This window comes from Schistocerca nitens, chromosome 8, assembly GCF_023898315.1.
Source record: "Schistocerca nitens isolate TAMUIC-IGC-003100 chromosome 8, iqSchNite1.1, whole genome shotgun sequence".
NCBI classification, from domain to species: domain Eukaryota; kingdom Metazoa; phylum Arthropoda; class Insecta; order Orthoptera; family Acrididae; genus Schistocerca; species Schistocerca nitens.
Genome location: NC_064621.1, coordinates 380,333,899 through 380,353,410, shown reverse-complemented (window position 1 = coordinate 380,353,410; position 19,512 = coordinate 380,333,899). Strand labels below are relative to the sequence as shown.

General features: G+C 42.2%; 1 protein-coding gene across 3 annotated transcripts in view; it reads right to left on the bottom strand.

Moving 5' to 3' along the window:
- LOC126199253 (cytochrome P450 4C1-like) overlaps window positions 1–19,512 on the bottom strand; it is a 213,027-nt gene that overhangs the window by 115,351 nt on the left and 78,164 nt on the right. For 2 of the 3 annotated variants that reach the window (XM_049936049.1, XM_049936051.1), the window contains exons 1-2: window positions 15,670–15,892; window positions 5,736–5,842 (exon numbers count right to left, since the gene is read on the bottom strand). The exons of the other annotated variant lie outside the window; for it this stretch is intronic. In XM_049936049.1, coding sequence (XP_049792006.1) covers window positions 5,736–5,842; window positions 15,670–15,832 — 270 coding nt within the window. In that variant the 5' untranslated portion in view covers window positions 15,833–15,892. Of the gene's footprint in view, window positions 1–5,735; window positions 5,843–15,669; window positions 15,893–19,512 lie in introns of those variants that run through there. 3 annotated transcript variants of the gene reach the window in all.

The window sequence follows — 19,512 nt, the reverse complement described above, 5'->3', positions numbered from 1 at the left end:
CAGCACGCAGCATTTCATGCCAGTTTATGGCATGAGCGAATGGTATTGTCACTGACCGTGACTTTGCGATAAGTTTAAAAAGTTGACATCGTGAGGTGGAGGGGGGAGTGGGGGTTGATGCAAACACGAAGAAAGCGCTGGGAGCTGCACGCTAGGCCCCTGTGGAAGGACACATCATTGTAACAAGGAGGGAGCTGATCCCACCAAGAGGATTCCATCGCTCTGTACACCTTCAGATCGTTCATCCTCAACAATGACGTCGTCCACTCAGGAGAAAATGTCTCACTGGGACATTTCAGTGGAACACATTCAGAGATGAGCCCACAGATAGCGTCAGACACGGAAAGGGGGCAAATTGCATCAGACGCAAGTGGGGGAAGCGTCACATCGACCATTGTCAGGGCGTCGGAGGGCAGCATATCATCAATAGGAGGGTCGTCATCTTTTGCACATATCCAATGGAGGCAGTTATCAGAAGGGGTATGGTGCTGACCCTTCTGTTCCCTCGGCAACTGTTGCTTCCTAATATGCTGTACCACATCTGATGGCTGTCGTCCGACAGGAGAAAAGCGGAGGTCACCACAACTTCATGATCAACAACCATGGGGACAGACATCTTGCGGCTGCTGACCGCCATCGTCCGTTGGTTCATCGCGTCGTCGAAAAGAGCCGACGTCAGTGCCGATTGATTCAGGGTGGGCGCAGCAGACAGCCTCGCCGCGGACGTGTAAGATAGAGGTAACGCAGTGGGTGTCGCAGGGATAGCGACGTTTCTGGTCGGCGTCTGAACCAGTTCGCATTGGAGACATTCTGAACGGATATGGGCTTCCTAGCAACTACCTGGACAAGATCGTGGCTGGCCACCCATCTTACATGATTACAGCCCTGCAGCTGGTAATAACCAGGTAAGAAGTCACGTGTCTCCTCAGCTCAGTGTTGATCTGACAGACACGGTTGAGAAGATGGCAGGTTTCGAACGTCTTCCACGTTTCAGTAACATAACTGGCGACGTTGCCGTAAAGTTTAAAGGCGGCCACTACAACGTCCGACGATATCTCAAAGGAGAGTTGGAAAAAAGTCAACGTTCGGAGGTTAAAACCAGCGTGATCAACCACAACAGCCCCTATATGGCTGTCAGAGTATCACAACTTGAGATCACTAGCGAGGCGCCCTACAATGTCGGTGCACGTCTCTTCATTTGATATGATGTACAAAGAGGTACTAATGATCGAAAAATAAATTCGGAGGACATCTTGTTGTGGGAGACACGTTTCGTCCCATATAAAGCAGTCGACTTCATAAGCTTTTGGTTGTTCATGATCCAAAGCAAATGTTAATTTAATCGTGGTTTGGCGATAGGAAGATGCTATGATGGTCGATGAAGTCTGACCTGTACACAAGCCGCTGTGCGGAAGTAAACAAAATAGTCGTTCGCTCGCAAGCAGCACAAGAGGCGAAACGTAAGCAAGACGTGCTCGCCTCACCACTGTCGAAGACAGACTTCCCTAGACCATGGGTGTCCTATTTGCTTGCATACAGTAACACCTGAGAAAGAATGAGAAAAATGACTGACACCTATCGGTTGATTCCATGTTTACACCGCCCCTTTCTTGCTTTTACAAGCAATAGTAGTTATAATTGGCTACCAGATTTCATAATCCCACAGTTTTGCGCAGGGCAGAAACTAGATATGCTTGGACACATGTTTCTTGGGTCTGGTCGCAGGAAGACAGCCTCGGTAAGTTTTCCTGCTGATCTGTGAGTGACCATTAGAGTTCAGCGCCATTAGAATGTTGTGGCTAGTTAGATGTAATTGTGTGTACGTTGCTCCTCCTTTATATTGAGTTGACTCGCGTATTTTGGCTGTCTGACTTATAATAACAAGTCTATCTATAATTCCAATAATTCTAATCAAAATTCCCACCAAAATATTATCATCAGTGTGATGAGGTTCAATGAAGTTCGCACGTTTTTGGCTCCACTCGATTTGTTATTAAAGACAAGCAAGTTTATCCCTACGACGAGCCTTATCACACTCACTCAGCTCAATAATCATTCGTTTAACACCGTTTGAACCAAGTCAGCCATTGCTAGCAAGTTGTTACAGGTGGGCTTTAGTTTATAAATCATTCTCTGACTTTTTAATAACCTCAGTCCCACAAAACTAAAGACATTTATAACCGACCGTGCACAACGTGCACACTCGCGATCGTCTCTTTAAGAAGGGTCGGTGTGTGTGTTTGTGGTGGTGGTGGGTGGGGGTAGGGGGGGGGGGCGACCTACGTACCATCAAAGCAGACGGTGGATGCAAAGCAGCACCTTTCTCGCACAAGGTGGCTTCCCCGTCGGCGATGAACCAAAGATGGGTAAGGGTAGATTGGTGTGTCAGGGACAGCATCGATGTATGTGCCCTTACAAGTGTTCAGCTTATTTAAACAATGCTATCCATGATTTCCGATGGTTTTGAAACGGTTTAATTCCTTAAATTAGTCGAAACCTCTTTGCGATGCCACCCACGTGTGGTTAGATGGGCCTTTGTTATGTTCTGTGGATTCAAATAGGTTCTTACATGCTTCTTCTTAGATGTATCTGCCTAAATAATGTTCCTCCAGTATTTCCGAGAGCTCACATATGTCGTTTCCATAATTAAGCTAACCTTTCTTTGTTATTGATTGCAAATGGTACCAGACAGTGTTCCATTCAGTTCGCATTGTCAAATAGACCCCCACGGTACATTCTTCTTAAATTGAGTGAATTAAATCCTGATATTATATTCTTCCCGTCAACTTATTTGTGTAATTCCTCAAACTTTATCGAGGTCAGCTGACACATGTGGTACTAGGTGGCTAGGTGGACCTTTAAAGGTCATGTGGATTTTGGATATGGCCCTTAAGCCTCTCAATTTTGTTTCAACAGTAAGTACAATAAAATTACTGTATCTCTTCAGAGACGTTAAACAGTTGGGCATACAACGATGCTTTCATTATCCAAGCCCTCCTGTCCCACATGTGGGTGATTAGTTTGATGTATTATAAAATGATGATGTTTTATTTAACAGACTGTGTGGACTGGAGCCCCAAAGTAAGACTTAGGCGGGTCTATGACGACACATGAGAAGTTTATGACAGAGATTTTGCTTACGTAGTCAGAACTTCCCACTCATTGTGTTTTGTGACAATGCTGTCGTCCAACAAACAAAAATTTCCCAGATACATCGAATGGTGTTTCTTATTCACATAATTCTGACAACACCTGAAATGCCTGTCAAACATATACGAGGGATGCTTCATTCAATAATAGGAAAAAATTCCCCGGTGAGGACAGTGCACATTCGTTGAAGAGAATAATAAGTAACGTACGTAATGCCGAGAGGTGGCACGCCACTCACTCACTTTAACTGCACTGTTCCCCTGTACTACATTTGGTGTATGTGATTTAAGACTTTTTACATGAGAAAACTGTAGGCAGAATGTTCATATAGCTGCATGTGTAGCCTGTAGAGAGCTTGTACGCAAGGGACAGTAGCGGAGGCGACAGAGAAGTGCAGGAAAGATGAATTGTAGGCCGTAAATGCTGCGTCTAGCGATCTGGCTGTAAGAGTGCTTTGGGGAAGCAGCACTCTGTGAACTATACCTGCAGAGGGACTTTGGGCCATGACACCCCACTCTTCCCACTTAGGGCTGGAGCAAGACGGCATCGAATCAGAAAATATTTTACCTGGGCCAGGCAACACACTGTCGTGAAGTCAGCCAGTTGGTAGAAGGTGGGTAGAGGAAGCCATTTTAGAGAGATGGCTGCAATCTGAGCTTTGGCATGGTCATAAAACTAGAAGCATTCTCATGATAGAAGCTGGGACGATACAAACAGAGCAGCTTGTGAACGTGTCTTAGGAAGGCAAGACTGTAACTCCCCTGACACAAGAAAGTCGCCAGGTTCTTTCAGCGAGGAGCAAAAACATACAGTTCACAGTTACGACTGTCTGGAAAGCTTAACTGCCTTCTTTCAGAAATTGGAAATGGTCAGTCTGGAAAGATTAGAACTCTTCGTAAATGAGGGACTGTGGTCCCTTCTAGGTAGAGTTTTTTGCCGAAACATGGCCATGCTTACCGTGAGAACGACGCCTCCCTAGTCTAAAGCCTTCTTTTTTCAGACAAGAGAGATTTTGAGTCGCAGATTGGTTCCTCTCAGGGTATGCAAAGCAGAGACTTGCTTCGCCAACGTGAGAACCCCGGTCTTGTGTCTGGATTGGCTACGAGGCCAGCAGAACAGTCAAGAGGGGAGATTCAATGAGCAGAGGATAGTTTGATTTGTTTGTACAGTGTGTAGGCGGCTTTCTTCTGCTAATTCGGCTTACCGAGGCTTGGTGGAAAGTGATTGTGATGCTTTGGCTTCTTCGTCTTCTGGTGGAGAACTTCAGGTCTTTCCCTAGAGGGTGAGACTTGTGGTCTGCGACTTGTGGTGGACTAAGAGCCAGTGGTTGGTTGGTTGGTTGGTTTTGGGGAAGGAGACCAGACAGCGTGGTCATCGGTCTCATCGGATTAGGAAGGAAGTCGGCCGTGCCCTTTCAGAGGAACCATCCCGGCATTTGCCTGGAGTGATTTAGGGAAATCACGGAAAACCTAAATCAGGATGGCCGGACGCGGGATTGAACCGTCGTCCTCCCGAATGCGAGTCCAGTGTCGAACCACTGCGCCACCTCGCTCGGTAGAGCCAGTGGCAGTTTCCACTGTACAAACAGTGAAACTGTATATCATCTCGAGCATTTCGTGTGTCATGAGGGTGAACTTATAGTCCTGAGTCGGCCATACGGCGTTTGACAATTCCAGAGCGTGCCATCGTGTCTGGGAGTCAAGTTGTTTGGCCAGACCAGCTAGTGGGTGCACCTCATACTGTAATCTGCCGGGATTTCAGGGCTCTGGTAGGTAGGTTTCGCGCGTTCTAATAATCAGAACGCCAGTCTGCATAATTTGCAAGTTTCCATGGACGCGTCAGAACGTTAAGAGCTGCAGCAGCGCGCCGCTCATCGCCAAGAGAGTACCGTTTTCTGAGGCAGCCTGAATGAAGGGGAAAGGGTAAAGTATTTCTGCACCGGCGGAGATTTGTTAAATGATATTCACAGCTCCCTGTTCTCTGTGAACCATAGTTTGTGCCGCACTTAGTCGTAGTTGATTGCATTTGAACAGAATTGGGCCTCACAGTGGATTCATGTAAACAAAGTCAGATTGTGTTGTAAAAGGGATTAAATCATGGGAGAATTTGTATAGTTTCCCCCCAAATAAATGCTTTGCCATTCAAACACCATCCCATTTCTGATTTCTGATTTTTTTGTAAGGTTTATCCGTTTCATTGTATTTATAAAAGGATGAATAAAACTTGTCACTATTTTGTAAACTTAAACACGCCATTGTTCTCATTCACACTCCTACAACCATTAACTGTTTTTATTTTATTGTGGTGATACAGGGATACAACAGCAGTTCAAAATTCAGTCGTATTAAATTAGTTAATCTGATGATTGATTTGAGTTCTGAAAGTGACCACATACATAAGCAACAAAAGTGCCACGAGTGAATAAAAATTAATGGTGTAGCTCACGATTTGAAGATTGTTGAGAAGATAATACTTTTATTTATGTAAAGATAACAACATATGGAATCGCTTGGACATGTGTTTATGATTAAAGCAAGGATCACTTGCAGTGCTTCCCGGAAACTGGAGTCACAACTTGTACTTACCTCCATGTATTCTGGCTTTGATATCTGTACCACTGGGTAAGGACCTAACCACAACCGAAAGATGGGCCCAAACTTTTTGCACACCTCGTCAAAGGACCGAATTCGGTCTGCAACAAAAAAAAGTCATGTGAGACTTACAATACTTCAACAACTACTCTAGTAATTGTGTGGGAAAGGAATTTATTTTCGTTCATCATAATCAATGTTTTTGAAAAGTCTGCAGCTGTGACATTCATGATTTACATAATGAAAAACTGCACCACTTACTTATTTTTTCGTGCAAACCGTGCACAATCACAAACTAGATAGCGAATCAGTTAATTTTTTCAAATGTTTCACAAACAAGTGACAGTTCAGTATTTTCCATAAACATGTAAATTATCCCAAAGAATCTACTCAACATCTACAACAAAATGTAAATATAATTTAGTATTCAATAATGGTAAAATTAATTTTTTAATTGACAACTTAACATACAACATGTAATCTTCAGAAAATGTAATACATCTGACAGCATTGAAACTCTTTGTGGATCAATACCGTCTTAATATCATTGTAGCTGGTTTTGATAACAAAAACAAACAGTGCACTGGATGATTTGCGTATGTGTGATATTGTATGCCATGGTGGAGGCACTGTAATTGTAAGAAGAAAAACAAAATTACGATATCTACCACTAGCATATAAAAAACGTTCCAAGATTCATGTTTCCGAATTTCTGATTGCAATATACAACCAAAAAGACAACTACAGTGCAAGAGAGGCAGAAAATCACACATACGGACAACACAAAAAATGTTTATGTAAACAAATGCACTTGAAAGGAGAAGAAATTTTCGAAACGCGTTGTGCTAAGAATGCAAAAAGTGGTGCATTTTTCTATTATTTAACTCAAGAAAAGAATTAATTATTTTTCGAACAGGTAATAGATTTCACAGTTACTTCTTTCTTTCGCATTTCTGTCTATACATTCGTGTGTTTTGTGGATGCGTGTTTGTATTTGCTCCAACATTACAAGTGAGGACAAAGTCGAGTCGTTTTCGCCGCTGAAAGATACTTATGGCCCAATTCAAGACAAATGTAAAATTGTGCACTAAACATTGTATTCATTCGATATCATTTTCCCATCTGAAGGAGAAACTAAAGCGAATAAGGGAGAAGTGCAACAGCAACAACAACAACAGCACCAAAAACATCAAACACATGCTTGGAATAGATATTCTATGACAGGGATGTAGTTTTTCGCCGGCCGCGGTTCAGGTTCGAATCCTGCCTCGGGCATCGATGTGTGTGATGTCCTTAGGTTCGTTAGTTTTAAGTAGCTCTAAGTTCTACAGGACTGATGACCTCAGATGTTAAGTCCCATAGTGCTCAGAGCCATTTGTAGTTTTTCGCCCATACTGTTTAATGTATACATCGGGGAAGCAATGTTGGACATAAAAGAAAAGTTCAGGAGTGGATAGAATTCAAAATGGAAGGATGTCAATGGTCAGATCAGTTGATGACATTGTTATGCTCCGTGAAAGACGATGAACTGTAAGAAACATTGAATGGATTGTCGTTTAACGAGCACACATCATTGATTTAGAGTAAATCGAAGAAAGAGAAGCAGCTGAAATCAGATTAGCGAAAAACTTAACATCCAATTTTCGGTCCACAAAACAGACAAACCAAAGGAAATCTGCCATCTTGCAATCAAAATAACACATGACGGACGTAGTAGGGAGGACATGAAAAGCAATGGCCACAGGCACAGAGGGCGGTTCCTGGCCAAAAGAAGCTTTATCAAGTTACCTTCCCTTAAGCAAGTGGGAGCACTCAATGATATGACTTTCAAAATGATGGAGCACAGAAATCAGTCGCCCTTTCCTGTCAGGTTTTATTAAAGCAAATCTAGATTGCTTCGGTCACAGTTCATTCAAAAGTCTTGAATGAACTGTGACAGAAGCCCGAACAACAGAGGACTGACATGCTAGGACATGTATTGACACTATGATGTACTGCAGTGATAGTGGCTAGGCACTAGCCGAAATCTAGATTTGCTTTAATAAAACCTGAAATGAAAGGACGATTAATTGCTGCACTCCATCATTTTCAAAAGAAGCTTCCTATTATTATGTATCATAGGTCTTAATTTGAGAAAGACACTTCTGAGAATGTATGTTTGGGGCAATGTATAGTAGTTAATCGTGGATTGCGGGGAAACCGGAAAAGAAGAGAATCGAAGCGTCTGAAATGCGCTACAGGAGGTTGTGGAAAATTAGATGTGCTGATATGATATGAGGAAGGCCAAGAACATGTGGAGAATATATAGAAGAAGAAAGGACAAGACGATTTTTGACAGGTGTTAAAATATCAAGGAATAACTTCCATGGTACTAAAGGGGCTTGAAGAGTGAAAAAATATGGGATAAGACAGAGCATAGAACTTATTGAAGACGTAGGGTGCAAGTGCTATTCTCAGATTAAGTGGTGGGCACAAGAGAGGGATTCGCGGCGAATCTCATCAAATCAGTTGGAATACCGAAGAAAAAAGGTGTTTCATACGAATATTATAAAAGGGTTGTTGCGTTTTGGTTAAAGCAAGGACTTACTTCTGTTGGTTAGATCTTAAGCGTGAATGAACATGAGAAACCAATAAACAGGCATGCATATGTACACGTATTCATTGCGAAATATACTTGAGAATTTGGAAGCTAGTAACACTACACACCAGTCAACGAAAATAGGAATTCGTAAACAGCTACAGTAAATTAATTCACCCAGGAATGATTACAAATGAGAAAACGGTCCAGATACTTCTCGGTGCTCGTTCAAAACGGGAGCGGAAATGGAGTTGTAAGAGCAACGATGATGGGTCGTGAGGTGTGCACTTCAGCACCAAAATGTCAAACCTGTTCTGCTCATATTAACACAAAGTGGTAACGCACTAAATTTTACAATTCAGTACCACGAACTGGACCACTGTTCGATTCACGACATGTCGCAACTTGTGAATGCCATTAACGATGGTACTGAACTACTAAACACTTACAGTAATAAGAGAAGATAAATCATTTAACTTCATCACTGTTAGAACTAAAATGTTATGTAAATCGGTAAAAGACGTTTGTATCGGAGGGTAATGCTCTCTGTTAATATAGGAAACATAATTATCATACTCTACATTTCAGAGATGTACCTGTTACCGTTTATTGTTAGTTGCAATTCGCCGTCGACAACTACGGTTGTAAAAGGATAACTCACTTGAACGACAGCCGACATTGCATCAGTTCATTTAAGGAACGCGGTCGCGCCTAGTACATCGTTACTCACGTGCTATCACGTGTTTGCTTCGTATGACGTGTTTTCGAGACAGTAACCGTTGACGTCATTCCTGATAAATACGATAGGTAGTAGGAATACTGCTTTGAGAGCCGGTGCGATCTGCTCGTGTGCAACCTCGACAGGTCTGTGAAAGAACGTTGTTGAGAACACACAAGGTCCTGGTTTCGGAAGTGTTTGTAAACACCATGGTCCCATAAAGTAATAAATGTTCTCAGTGAACCACGTCTCACAAAATCCGCGAATCATGATTAGAAATAACGTTCAGTTACCTTCCTATATCATTCATTCGCAGAAAGCCACATTATTTCTACAGTTAGTTCACGAGAGCAAAGGGAAAAATGTTCAGGCTACGATAAATTTGTTTTAATTCTGCCAGTAGAGCGCTTCAAAACGGCAGTGACGTGTTTCGACAAGGATAATATGAAATAACCCATATCGCAAAATTGTTTATCATCTACGAAGAAGTCATCATGAGTCAATAAGGCTTATTAGGTGTCTGCTCATTCATTTCAAACAGAAATGGGCGGTAGAATTCAACATCTCCGTTCTTCTTTTGTTGATAACCCACCAGAAGGACGTTCAAAAACTGTAACCGCAGAAGAGAACGTGAGAAAGAAAACTTTGGTAGCGGACAATAGACAATGAAACATTTATGAAGTAGCTCACAGAACCCATGTTTTACTGTCGAACCAAAAACTGTTTAGAGGAGAGGTAATGATCAGTATTTCTGTGAAGCAAAAAGGATTTCCTCTCATTGTTTACTTGCAAGTTTAACAATGTGGAATACCACGCAGTGTTTTGGACCAAACAGTATGGAATAAAGGAATGGATGATGAGTGGAAATAAGTGAAGGGTAAAACTCCTTACGACAAAGATAGTTTGACAAATAAATAATTTTCAAAGCTAATAAAGAGATTATGCGAGGTGTCGAAGAACATTTTGCAGATATTCCTTTCTCAAGGCATGTGGAAGAAAATCTACTCTCAATGAAAAGTTTTTCACTAACCTCAAGCGGTTTACGTTGAAAATGGAGCACAATTTTTTACCCGTCACAAAGTCAGTCAGCGTGTGATCTTCCTCCTCTTAAATCTGCTGTTAGACATAAGCGCGTTTTGTGAAACTATGAGAACGATGTCTGTGGATAACTGCAATTTTTCGGCCCTGTATTTGTTACATACATACACCCAGCTGCGAGATACCACTTCGGCCTACGGATTTTAGTTTTTTGTCTAATTGTGGTTTTGGTGTAATAATTCATATCTATTACGCCGTTTGAGAGAATGTGGTGACGGCAGAAACGACTGGACGACAACGCCACCACTCAGTGGTCGCAAGAAGCGAAACCATGACTATCGAAACCACTGTAAAGAGTTAAAGCGCTACCCCTTTGTCTGTTTTGAGAGTCATTTGGAGTTTTTATCGAGTGAGTTAAGCCTCACATGGAACATGGTGATTTATAAGATTCTGCACTTTTATTGTTGATACGCGAGAAGGTACGTGTTTTCATTGTTACGTTGATGAATGTATTTCTCTATAATGCGCCAAATATTGTGTAAAATAAAAGTGGTAGAGTTGAATGCAGGGTAGAGGGTGATGCCTAAAAATGTGGTTAAAAAAAGAGAGTGAAAGTGGGCGAGACATGTAGGATTTGCTCCGGTTTTTGTATTATTCTTGTTAAGTGGAAAGAGTAGGTTGGAAATGTTTAGAGCAGGGCTTCCCAACCTTTTCAGCTGGCGGATCCCTTCTTCAGTCGAAAATCCATGGCGGACCACTAGGCAGTCAAGAGCACAGTAATTTTAAATTTCAGAGCGAAACCCATGGGAACTGAAAGTGCCACGTTCCCAATTAACCCTCCCCCCCCTGAAGTATCAATAGTCTTTGGTTTAGAAATGAATGAAAACAACTTGAAATTAACGATCCAGTTTGAATTCCCACTGTATCCAGACACTTACTAGTGGATTTACTCCCTTTGTTCAACACACTATAGCCTGATTAAAATTACTTGGTAATTGGCATTTCACACTTTGGAGCTGCCTTCCTCTAAGAGCAATCAACGTCACGTCCAAACTGTTTGCTGTTGACAAGCTGCTGCATGTGGTCTGGTCACTTCCACTGTTTAGCTACTGTTGTGTAAGGAGCATGCATATTTCGTAACAGTGGTGTGTGTGTGTGGTTTTTCGTGAAATCAGAAGAAAAATGTTCAAATATATGTAAAGTCTATGGGACTTAACTGCTGATGTCATCAGTCCCTAGTCTTACACACTATTAACCTAAGTTTAACTTCCGCTAAGGATCTCACACACACACACACACACACATGTGCGTGGCCATTCCGCGCGACTGTGAAGAAAATAGGTAGACCCATGATACAAACACATCATGAAAGAAAAGAGGCTAGGAATTTCCTTTAAGGAACTATTGTGACATCTGTTGTGGAATGTGTGGGAATACTTTCACCCAGTTTACATGCGTTTCCAAAACCGGATTTCGTAAGCTTCGCACTTCCGCTTTTGGTTGGTCAGATGAACACTTCAAAATCGAGTCCGGAAATCTGCTTGTATAAAGACATTTTCCAGTTCCACAATCGATTTTCGTGCCCATGTAAACAGCTCGGAAAGTCTAGTTATTTTTATGTCTTTGCGTATGTACTGAACGGCAGCTGTCAGTCCATAGCCGGCAGCTAGCTGGTGGCGTTGCAACAGTTTAGCCACAGCTGACCACTTCAACTACTACTTGGACACTATATCGTAGCAGTCAGCCTTCACTGTAAACAAATTACGAAAACAAGCAAACTCTCTTATTTCTATATAAGAAGACAAAGCATTTCACAGAACGTATGACTTTTTTTCTCAAAGGAAACAATTCTGGCAGAGGAGGTTTACCTTTTACAAGGTGGCATGTGAAAAGTCTTCATTTGTTTATGCTCGTAGCCAGTTGGCACAATATAGTGTCAGAGTAATAACAAGTAATTATAATTGAAGTATAGGCAGGCCATATTTTTAACTGATAGGACGGAATATATTATAAAGAAAAGAAATTAGCTTTAGAGATCATTTTAATTTTCGCAACAATAATATCAATGGCAACTGAATTCAATTAATAATTATTTTGTAAATGATAGAAGACAGAAACAAAATTCCTACAGAGTTATAGCTCAGGTACGTTCACTGAGCATCTACGAAGAAAAATGCTTTCTTCTTCACTGTAGATGAGTCTGTAGGAATAATAATGGAATACTAATTTAATGGTTGAGGGTACTTGTGCTCACACAATTTTGAAAAGTTGGGTTCAGTTCTTGACAACTGGAGACGGATGTCTGGTTCCGCATCTAGACAGCTTCGGTACTTAGTTTTGTGGGGAACGTAGATCGAGAATCCAGATTCACGCATGTATGTTGTGGCAAACGGAAGAAGTACACGTTTTGCCTTTTCAACAAGGGGGTAGTATTTCTTGTTATCCAAACGGATCCAAAAGTGTGAGTAACCGTCAGTGTCAAAACTTGATTTCAAGGTGGGGTCTGTGGCAATTTCTATCAACAAATCACATTCATTTGATGATAGAATGTTTGGCTTTTTGCACATAGTGAATGGGTTGACCAACCATTCGTATTTCTGCAGCTTCTCATCTTCAGCTGTTGGGAAAAAATGACATCAAGCTTCGGAGATGTTCCAGAATTTGATGAAACAAATTCTTCCCAAGCGCCAATGTTTTGTTTTTCAAAAGCTCCTTGAGAAGAGGAAAACACTCAACCTCCCCCTCCTCGACACTCTCTGCCTAAAAACTGATTTTCCTCTTGAATGCTCGAACTTTGTCGATAGCACTGACCTTTGTTTAACTTTGCCCTTGGAGTGAAATATTCATTTCATTAATTTTGGAGAAAATATCTGACAAATTGGCAAGTATACACTACCAATTTTCGTCATTAATAAGGTCTGCTAATATGGTGTTATGCTCCTAAAGGAAAGCTAAGACTTCCAATCTTAATTCGTACAACCGAGACAGTGCATTCCCATGTGAGAGCCACCTCACTTCTGTGTGGAGAAGCAGGGAACGATGAAGGCTTCCCATATCTTCACAAAGTATTGTGAAAAGCCTTGACTTAAACGGCCTTGATTTCATGTAGTTAATGATTTGAATGGATTCGTCTAAAACTTTCTTGAACGAAACAGGCATTTGTTTCTTAGCTAAAGCATATCTGTGGAGAGCACAAAGACTACTGCTGCAATTCTTGGCGTTTTCTTTTATTTTCGTTATTGCTCCAACTGTAGGATCCGTCATAGCTTTTGCACCATCTGTGCTCACATCTAAGCAATTAGACCATGAAACTTCGTTAGTCCTTAAAAAATCATCAAATGGACGGAATATTTCAGCACCTGTTGTGTTGGCAGGTAGTAGTCTGCACAATAAGAGGCCCTCCTCAAAACATCCAGAATATTCATATCGGACAAAAGCCATTGAAGTCGCTAATCCTGCAAAATCAGTGGATTCATCTAACTGCAGAGAAAATGAATCGTGTTGGATGCAAGAAACAAGAGTGTCTTTCACATCATTTGACATTTCAACAATGCGTTTCTTGATAGTATTGTTTGATAATGTCACCGAAGATACAAGCTTTACTGCCTTTTCGTCTGGCATGGAAGAAACAATATCTTTAACACACGGCTTTATGAGATTTTCTGCAATGGTATGAGCTTTGCCTATTTTTGCCACTCGATAACTAACCAAGAAAGAAGCTTTTAATGAATTTTCATTAATTGTTTTTGCATGAGTTTTCATGAAACGCTGAGAACCAGCTAGTTCAGCGCTCTTCCTTTTGATGAAATCAATGTCTTTAGCCTGGAAATCTGGGTGAGTACCTTCAAAATGATGGTGCAATTTAACTGGAACCATTAAACTGTTTGGAAAGACTCGTGCACAAATTACACACTGAGCTTTACCCTCCTTTGTCTCCATAAAGCCCATTTCTAAATAGCTTTCATTGTACTTTCGCTTCTTGGTTATTCCACTTCCACAGGATCTTGCAAGCAATGGAGTACTTGCAGTGTTTTCAGATAATAAATCCGGCTGTGGAGCTCCTTGTGATGGTTCTTCCTTTGGTCGTCCTCCCTCCTCATTCATTTGAACAGGAAACATCCCTTGTTGTGAAGGCGATGGAGAAACTGCACCCTTCTTCAATGATCCTGACTTCAGCCACCGATCCATGTTAGAAGTAATAAACTGGTCAAAAATCGACTTATGATATAGGTGGTGCACTGACAAAGCAAGTTTAATATTTAATTATGCCTGTGGCCGCATACAAGCCAGCGAGCACTGTGATTGGTCAACAAAGCTCGCTCTGCGCATGCGTAATAGGTTTCAGCGTATCTAGCGCCGTGGATCCGGCGCACAAACAACCCTCGTATTGTTGCAAAACAGTCGATCAGAGAAGCCGCATTCTCCGGCACTAAACTGTGTATGCGTTCTCACTTAGGAACCGCAAAGGCTGCTTGGGAATATGACCTGAAGTAAAAGTACACGTTTTTCACAGGAAAGAAATAGTGATGAATTTGATTTTCACATTTTTATTCAATACTTTTACTCACTATTTTACACGATTTGGTGAAAGGTGGCTGCGGACCCCCTAGAAAGAGCCGGCGGACCCCTAAGGGTTCCGCGGACCACACGTTGGGAAGCCCTGGGCTAGAGAATTGGTGGGAGTATCACTTTGTTTTATTACGCAACACCACGCCAACTAGTGTAATAATTTTCTTGTATAACTACGTATCAGTGGTCCAGCATCACATTTTTATGTTTTTAGATCGAAAATGTCATTCATAACAACGCAGTTTTAATGTTGATATACTTCTTCTAATTTTGCACAGATTTAAATAATACAGAGATGAAGCGGGACTACAAATTTGCAAATTCAGATGCAAAAGAAGTTTTAAGAAAGAAAATCGAAGTTTTCAAATTTTTCCCATTGAAACAGTTAATTTCTTTTTATGCAACTGGCTGCGTTGTGATATCTCTGAGGCAAAAATAACGCTCGGACAGCTGGCCGCATATTGAAAACCACCGTCATTCCATCTTCAGTTAGAAGTCTTTTTTTTTTAAATAATAAATATAATCTTATCACCGAACAAAATGAATTAAGTGTTGGTATAGCTTCTAGTTTTTTTAACTGTTACGAGAACGCATTGCTCTTGGCGTATCTAGTCGAAGACGTAATACAAAATCTGAGTGATCTATACAGAATCATACAGTAATTATCTCTCGATGATTATTAGGAAACCATCAGTTTTAACCGCCTACGATTATAATAGTTCTACAGGGAGTATCAGATACCACTTTTTTCGATCTACAGAGGGCCAAAAATATTTAAAGTTAGTACGAAACATTTAACATTCGTTGTCACTGCCACGTTACAAGGCGGGCACAATAAAAATACAGGTATCTGATACTGTGGTGTTGGTCTTGCAGTTGCAAGGTAATACGCAGAGATTATCTTTTACTCTTCATCAGTCAGCCACTGGAATAGCAAGGAAGATGAATAATATTAAGAAATTCCCTCTGTACGCACTCCGTAAAAGATGTATGAAAACTAAAGAAGAGCGCAAACGTCTGCTTACCTTCACGTTTCGTGAAGAAATCGACGTAAGTGGTCCCTAGGAGGGGCAGAGCTACATGGCCTGGGAGTTTCTCGACCTGGCTCCAACGCCATTTCCTGGAAATGATGCTCGCAGACACCGCGACCACGATGACCGTCAACAGAAGCGCTGTTAAGTCGAGCATCGCTCGGAGCCGTCTCAAAATGTTGCCGGCAGCGACCCACGGACGAGACTGTGCGCCGAGGTGTGGACTAACACTGCTGCAGTTGTGCGCGGCAGAGGCCGACCTTCAGACTTCCCCCACCGCCGCAAAACAGCTGGTTCGCAGGACTAGCACAACGCGCCGCTGAGTGTCGGGGATACGCGGGAGGGGTCATCTGTGAACACCGCAGCGGCTGCTAGCATTGTTTTAGCTTCACACAGCAGTGATTTGCGAGTTCGATCCCGCTTAATTTACCCTTAGGGACCAAGTGGGTTTCCTCTGAAACCGACAGTCTGCCCGGTGAGCTACAGCACCTAAGGACAATGTTTAACAGAACGGCTACTGTGACAGATAGGTACGCCATGCATTCCGTTCTAAGCAAGTTCAAAGCGGGGACGTAAATAAAGATACGAAGGCACCCACTGCAACGGACTTCTTGCCGTATTTTGGCGGCTTCGCTTAAAGAATAGAAATAAAATCCCCACGAGACACGACCTCAAGTCGCTTACCAGCAAAACTGAGGAATTTGTTGTGCTTCTTCAGTGACAATCTTGGTGTTAGGAAACTACGCGTATATAAGATGCCATGCCTATGTGGGAAACCTTACCTGCCGAACCGTGCAAAAAAGTTGTGTTGAACACCACCGTCATACACTTCTGGGGCAACATCATAAATCAACAGTAGTGGAGCACTTCTTGGACACGGGGAATCGCGTGTCTTACGATAAGACTGAAGTATTACTCTCAGCATCATTGTTCTGGGACTGTGTTCTTACTGAGACCATATACAGGATGGTCCATTGATCGTGAACGGGCCAAATATCTCACGAAATAAGCATCAAACAAAAAAAGTTCAAAGAACGAAACTTGTCTAGCTTGAAGTGTGAAACCAGATGGCACTATGGTTGGCCCGCTAGATGGCGCTGCCATAGCTCAAACGGATATCAACTGCGTTTTTTAAAATAGGAAACCCCATGTTTTATTACATATTCGTGTAGTACGTAAAGATATATGAATTTTTTAGTTGGACCATTTTTTTCACTTTGTGATACATGGCGCTGTAATAGTCACAAACATATAGCTCACAATTTTCGACGAACAGTTGGTAACAGGTAAGTTTTTTATTATTAAAATACAGAACGAAGGTACGTTTGAAGATTTTATTTCGGTTGATCCAATGTGATACATGTACCTTTGTGAACTTATCATTTCTGAGAACGCATACTGTTACAGCGAGATTACCTGTAAATACCACATTAATGCAATAAATGCTCAAAATGATGTCCGTCAACCTCAATGCATTTGGCAATACATGTAACGACATTCCTCTCAACAGCGAGTAGTTTGCCTTCCGAAATGTTCGCACATGCATTGACAATGCGCTGACGCATGGTGTAAGGCGTTGTCGGTGGATCAGGATAGCAAATATCCTTCACGTTTCACCACAGAAAGAAATCCGGGGACGTCAGATCCGGTGAACGTGCTTCGACGACCAATCCATCTGTCATGAAATATGCTATTCAATACCGCTTCAACCGCACGCGTGATATGTGCCGGACATCCATCATGTTGGAAGTACGTCGCCATTCTGTCATGCAGTGAAACATCTTGCAGTAATATCGATAGAACAGTACGTAGGAAATCAGCATACATTGCACCATTTAGATTGACATCGATAAAATGGGGGCCAATTATCCTTCCTCCCATAATGCCGCACCATACATTAACCCGCCAAGTTCGCTGATGTTCCACTTATCGCAGCCATCGTGGATTTCCCGTTGCCCAATAGTGCATATCATGCCGGTTTACGTTACCGCTGTTGGTGTATGACACTTCGTCGCTAAATAGAACGCGTGCAAAAAATCTGTCATCGTCCCGTAATTTCTCTTGTGCCCAGTGGCAGAACTGTACATGATGTTCAAAGTCGTCGCCATGCAATTCCCGGTGCATAGAAATATGGTACCGGTGTAATAGATGTTGATGTAGCATTCTCAAATGGCTCTGAGCACTATGGGACTCAACTGCTGAGGTCATTAGTCCCCTACAACTTAGAACTAGTTAAACCTAACTAACCTAAGGACATCACAAACATCCATGCCCGAGGAAGGATTCGAACCTGCAACCGTAGCGGTCTTGCGGTTCCAGACTGCAGCGCCTTTAACCGCACGGCCACTTCGGCCGACTAGCATTCTCAACACCGACGTTTTTGAGATTCCCGATTCTCGCGCAATTTGTCTGCTACTGATGTGCCGATTAGCCGCGACAGAAGCTACAACACCTACTTGGGCATCATCATTTGTTGCAGGTCGTGGTTGACGTTTCACATGTGGCTGAACACATCCTGTTTCCTTAAATAACGTAACTATCCGGCCAACGGTCCGGACACTTGGATGATGTCGTCCTGGATACCGAGCAGCATACATAGCACACGACCGTTGGGCATTTTGATCACAATAGCCATACATATAGACCTTTTCCGCAATTGGTAAACAGTCCATTTTAACACGGGTAATGTATCACGAAGCAAATACAGTCTGCACTGCCGGAATGTTACGTGATACCACGAAGTTATACGTTTGTGACTATTACAGCGCCATCTATCACAAAGCGAAAAAGGTGATCCAACTAAAACATTCGTATTTCTTTACGTACTACCCGAATATGAAATAAAAATGGGGGTTACTATTTTAAAAAACGCAGTTGATATCCGTTTGACCTATGGCATCGCCATCTAGCAGGCCAACCATAGCGCCATCTGGTTTCCCCCTTCAAGCTAGACGAGTTTCGTTCTTTGTAGTTTTTTCGTTTGATGCTTATTTTGTGAGATATTTGGCCCGGTCACTATCAATGGACCACCCTGTATATCCGTACTGCATACAATCTTATCAATAGGGATGCAGGTTTTGCATTAAACGACGCTTGGAATCTAGAACTGGCTGTTATTAAATCAAAACAGCAGAAACAAGAGCTTCCGAGTCATCACTCGACGCAACGCACTGCTGAGACTGAATTCAGTTTTTAACGACAGGAGCGTGTGGCAGCACAGTCGTTGCCCAAGCGCACCCGCGAAAGGTCTTCCTACCGCTGCCAGTGGGTGTTACTATGAGCACCAACTCCGAGCGTCTTCCCGCACACGTGTATTGCCTGCTTCTGACCTGATAGACTTCGACTTCACCGCGTGCCCATCATTTGTCGCAGTGACAACAGCAGCTGTAACCCCCTGAAGGTGGCGAAAACTGTATCGACGAAATACTGTGCGATTTGCACAATATGGTCCGACGGCAAACCCGAGAAGAGGATTTAATACCACAATTTTATTTATTTATTATTATTTTTTGATGTACCAGAGCCTTTTGCGTGACACCGCCAAAACTAAGGCAAGACAGAGACATTTAGTGGCACACTGAGTAGTTCTAAGAGTGCTGTGCATTGTAGCACTCACTTAACGACGTTCAAAGCTACAATCGACGCGGAGATTGTGCTAAGTGATTGTCATATGTGGGGGTTTCTTCTTCCTTTTTCATAGTGCTGATACTGAAGAGTTCGTTGACAGAGAAAGTAAGTATACTCATTGACAGAGAAAGTAAGTATACCCATTGACAGAGAAAGTAAGTATACCAACAGCTATTGTAACGTAATTTTGAGTTTGCACTACTGCTGTTA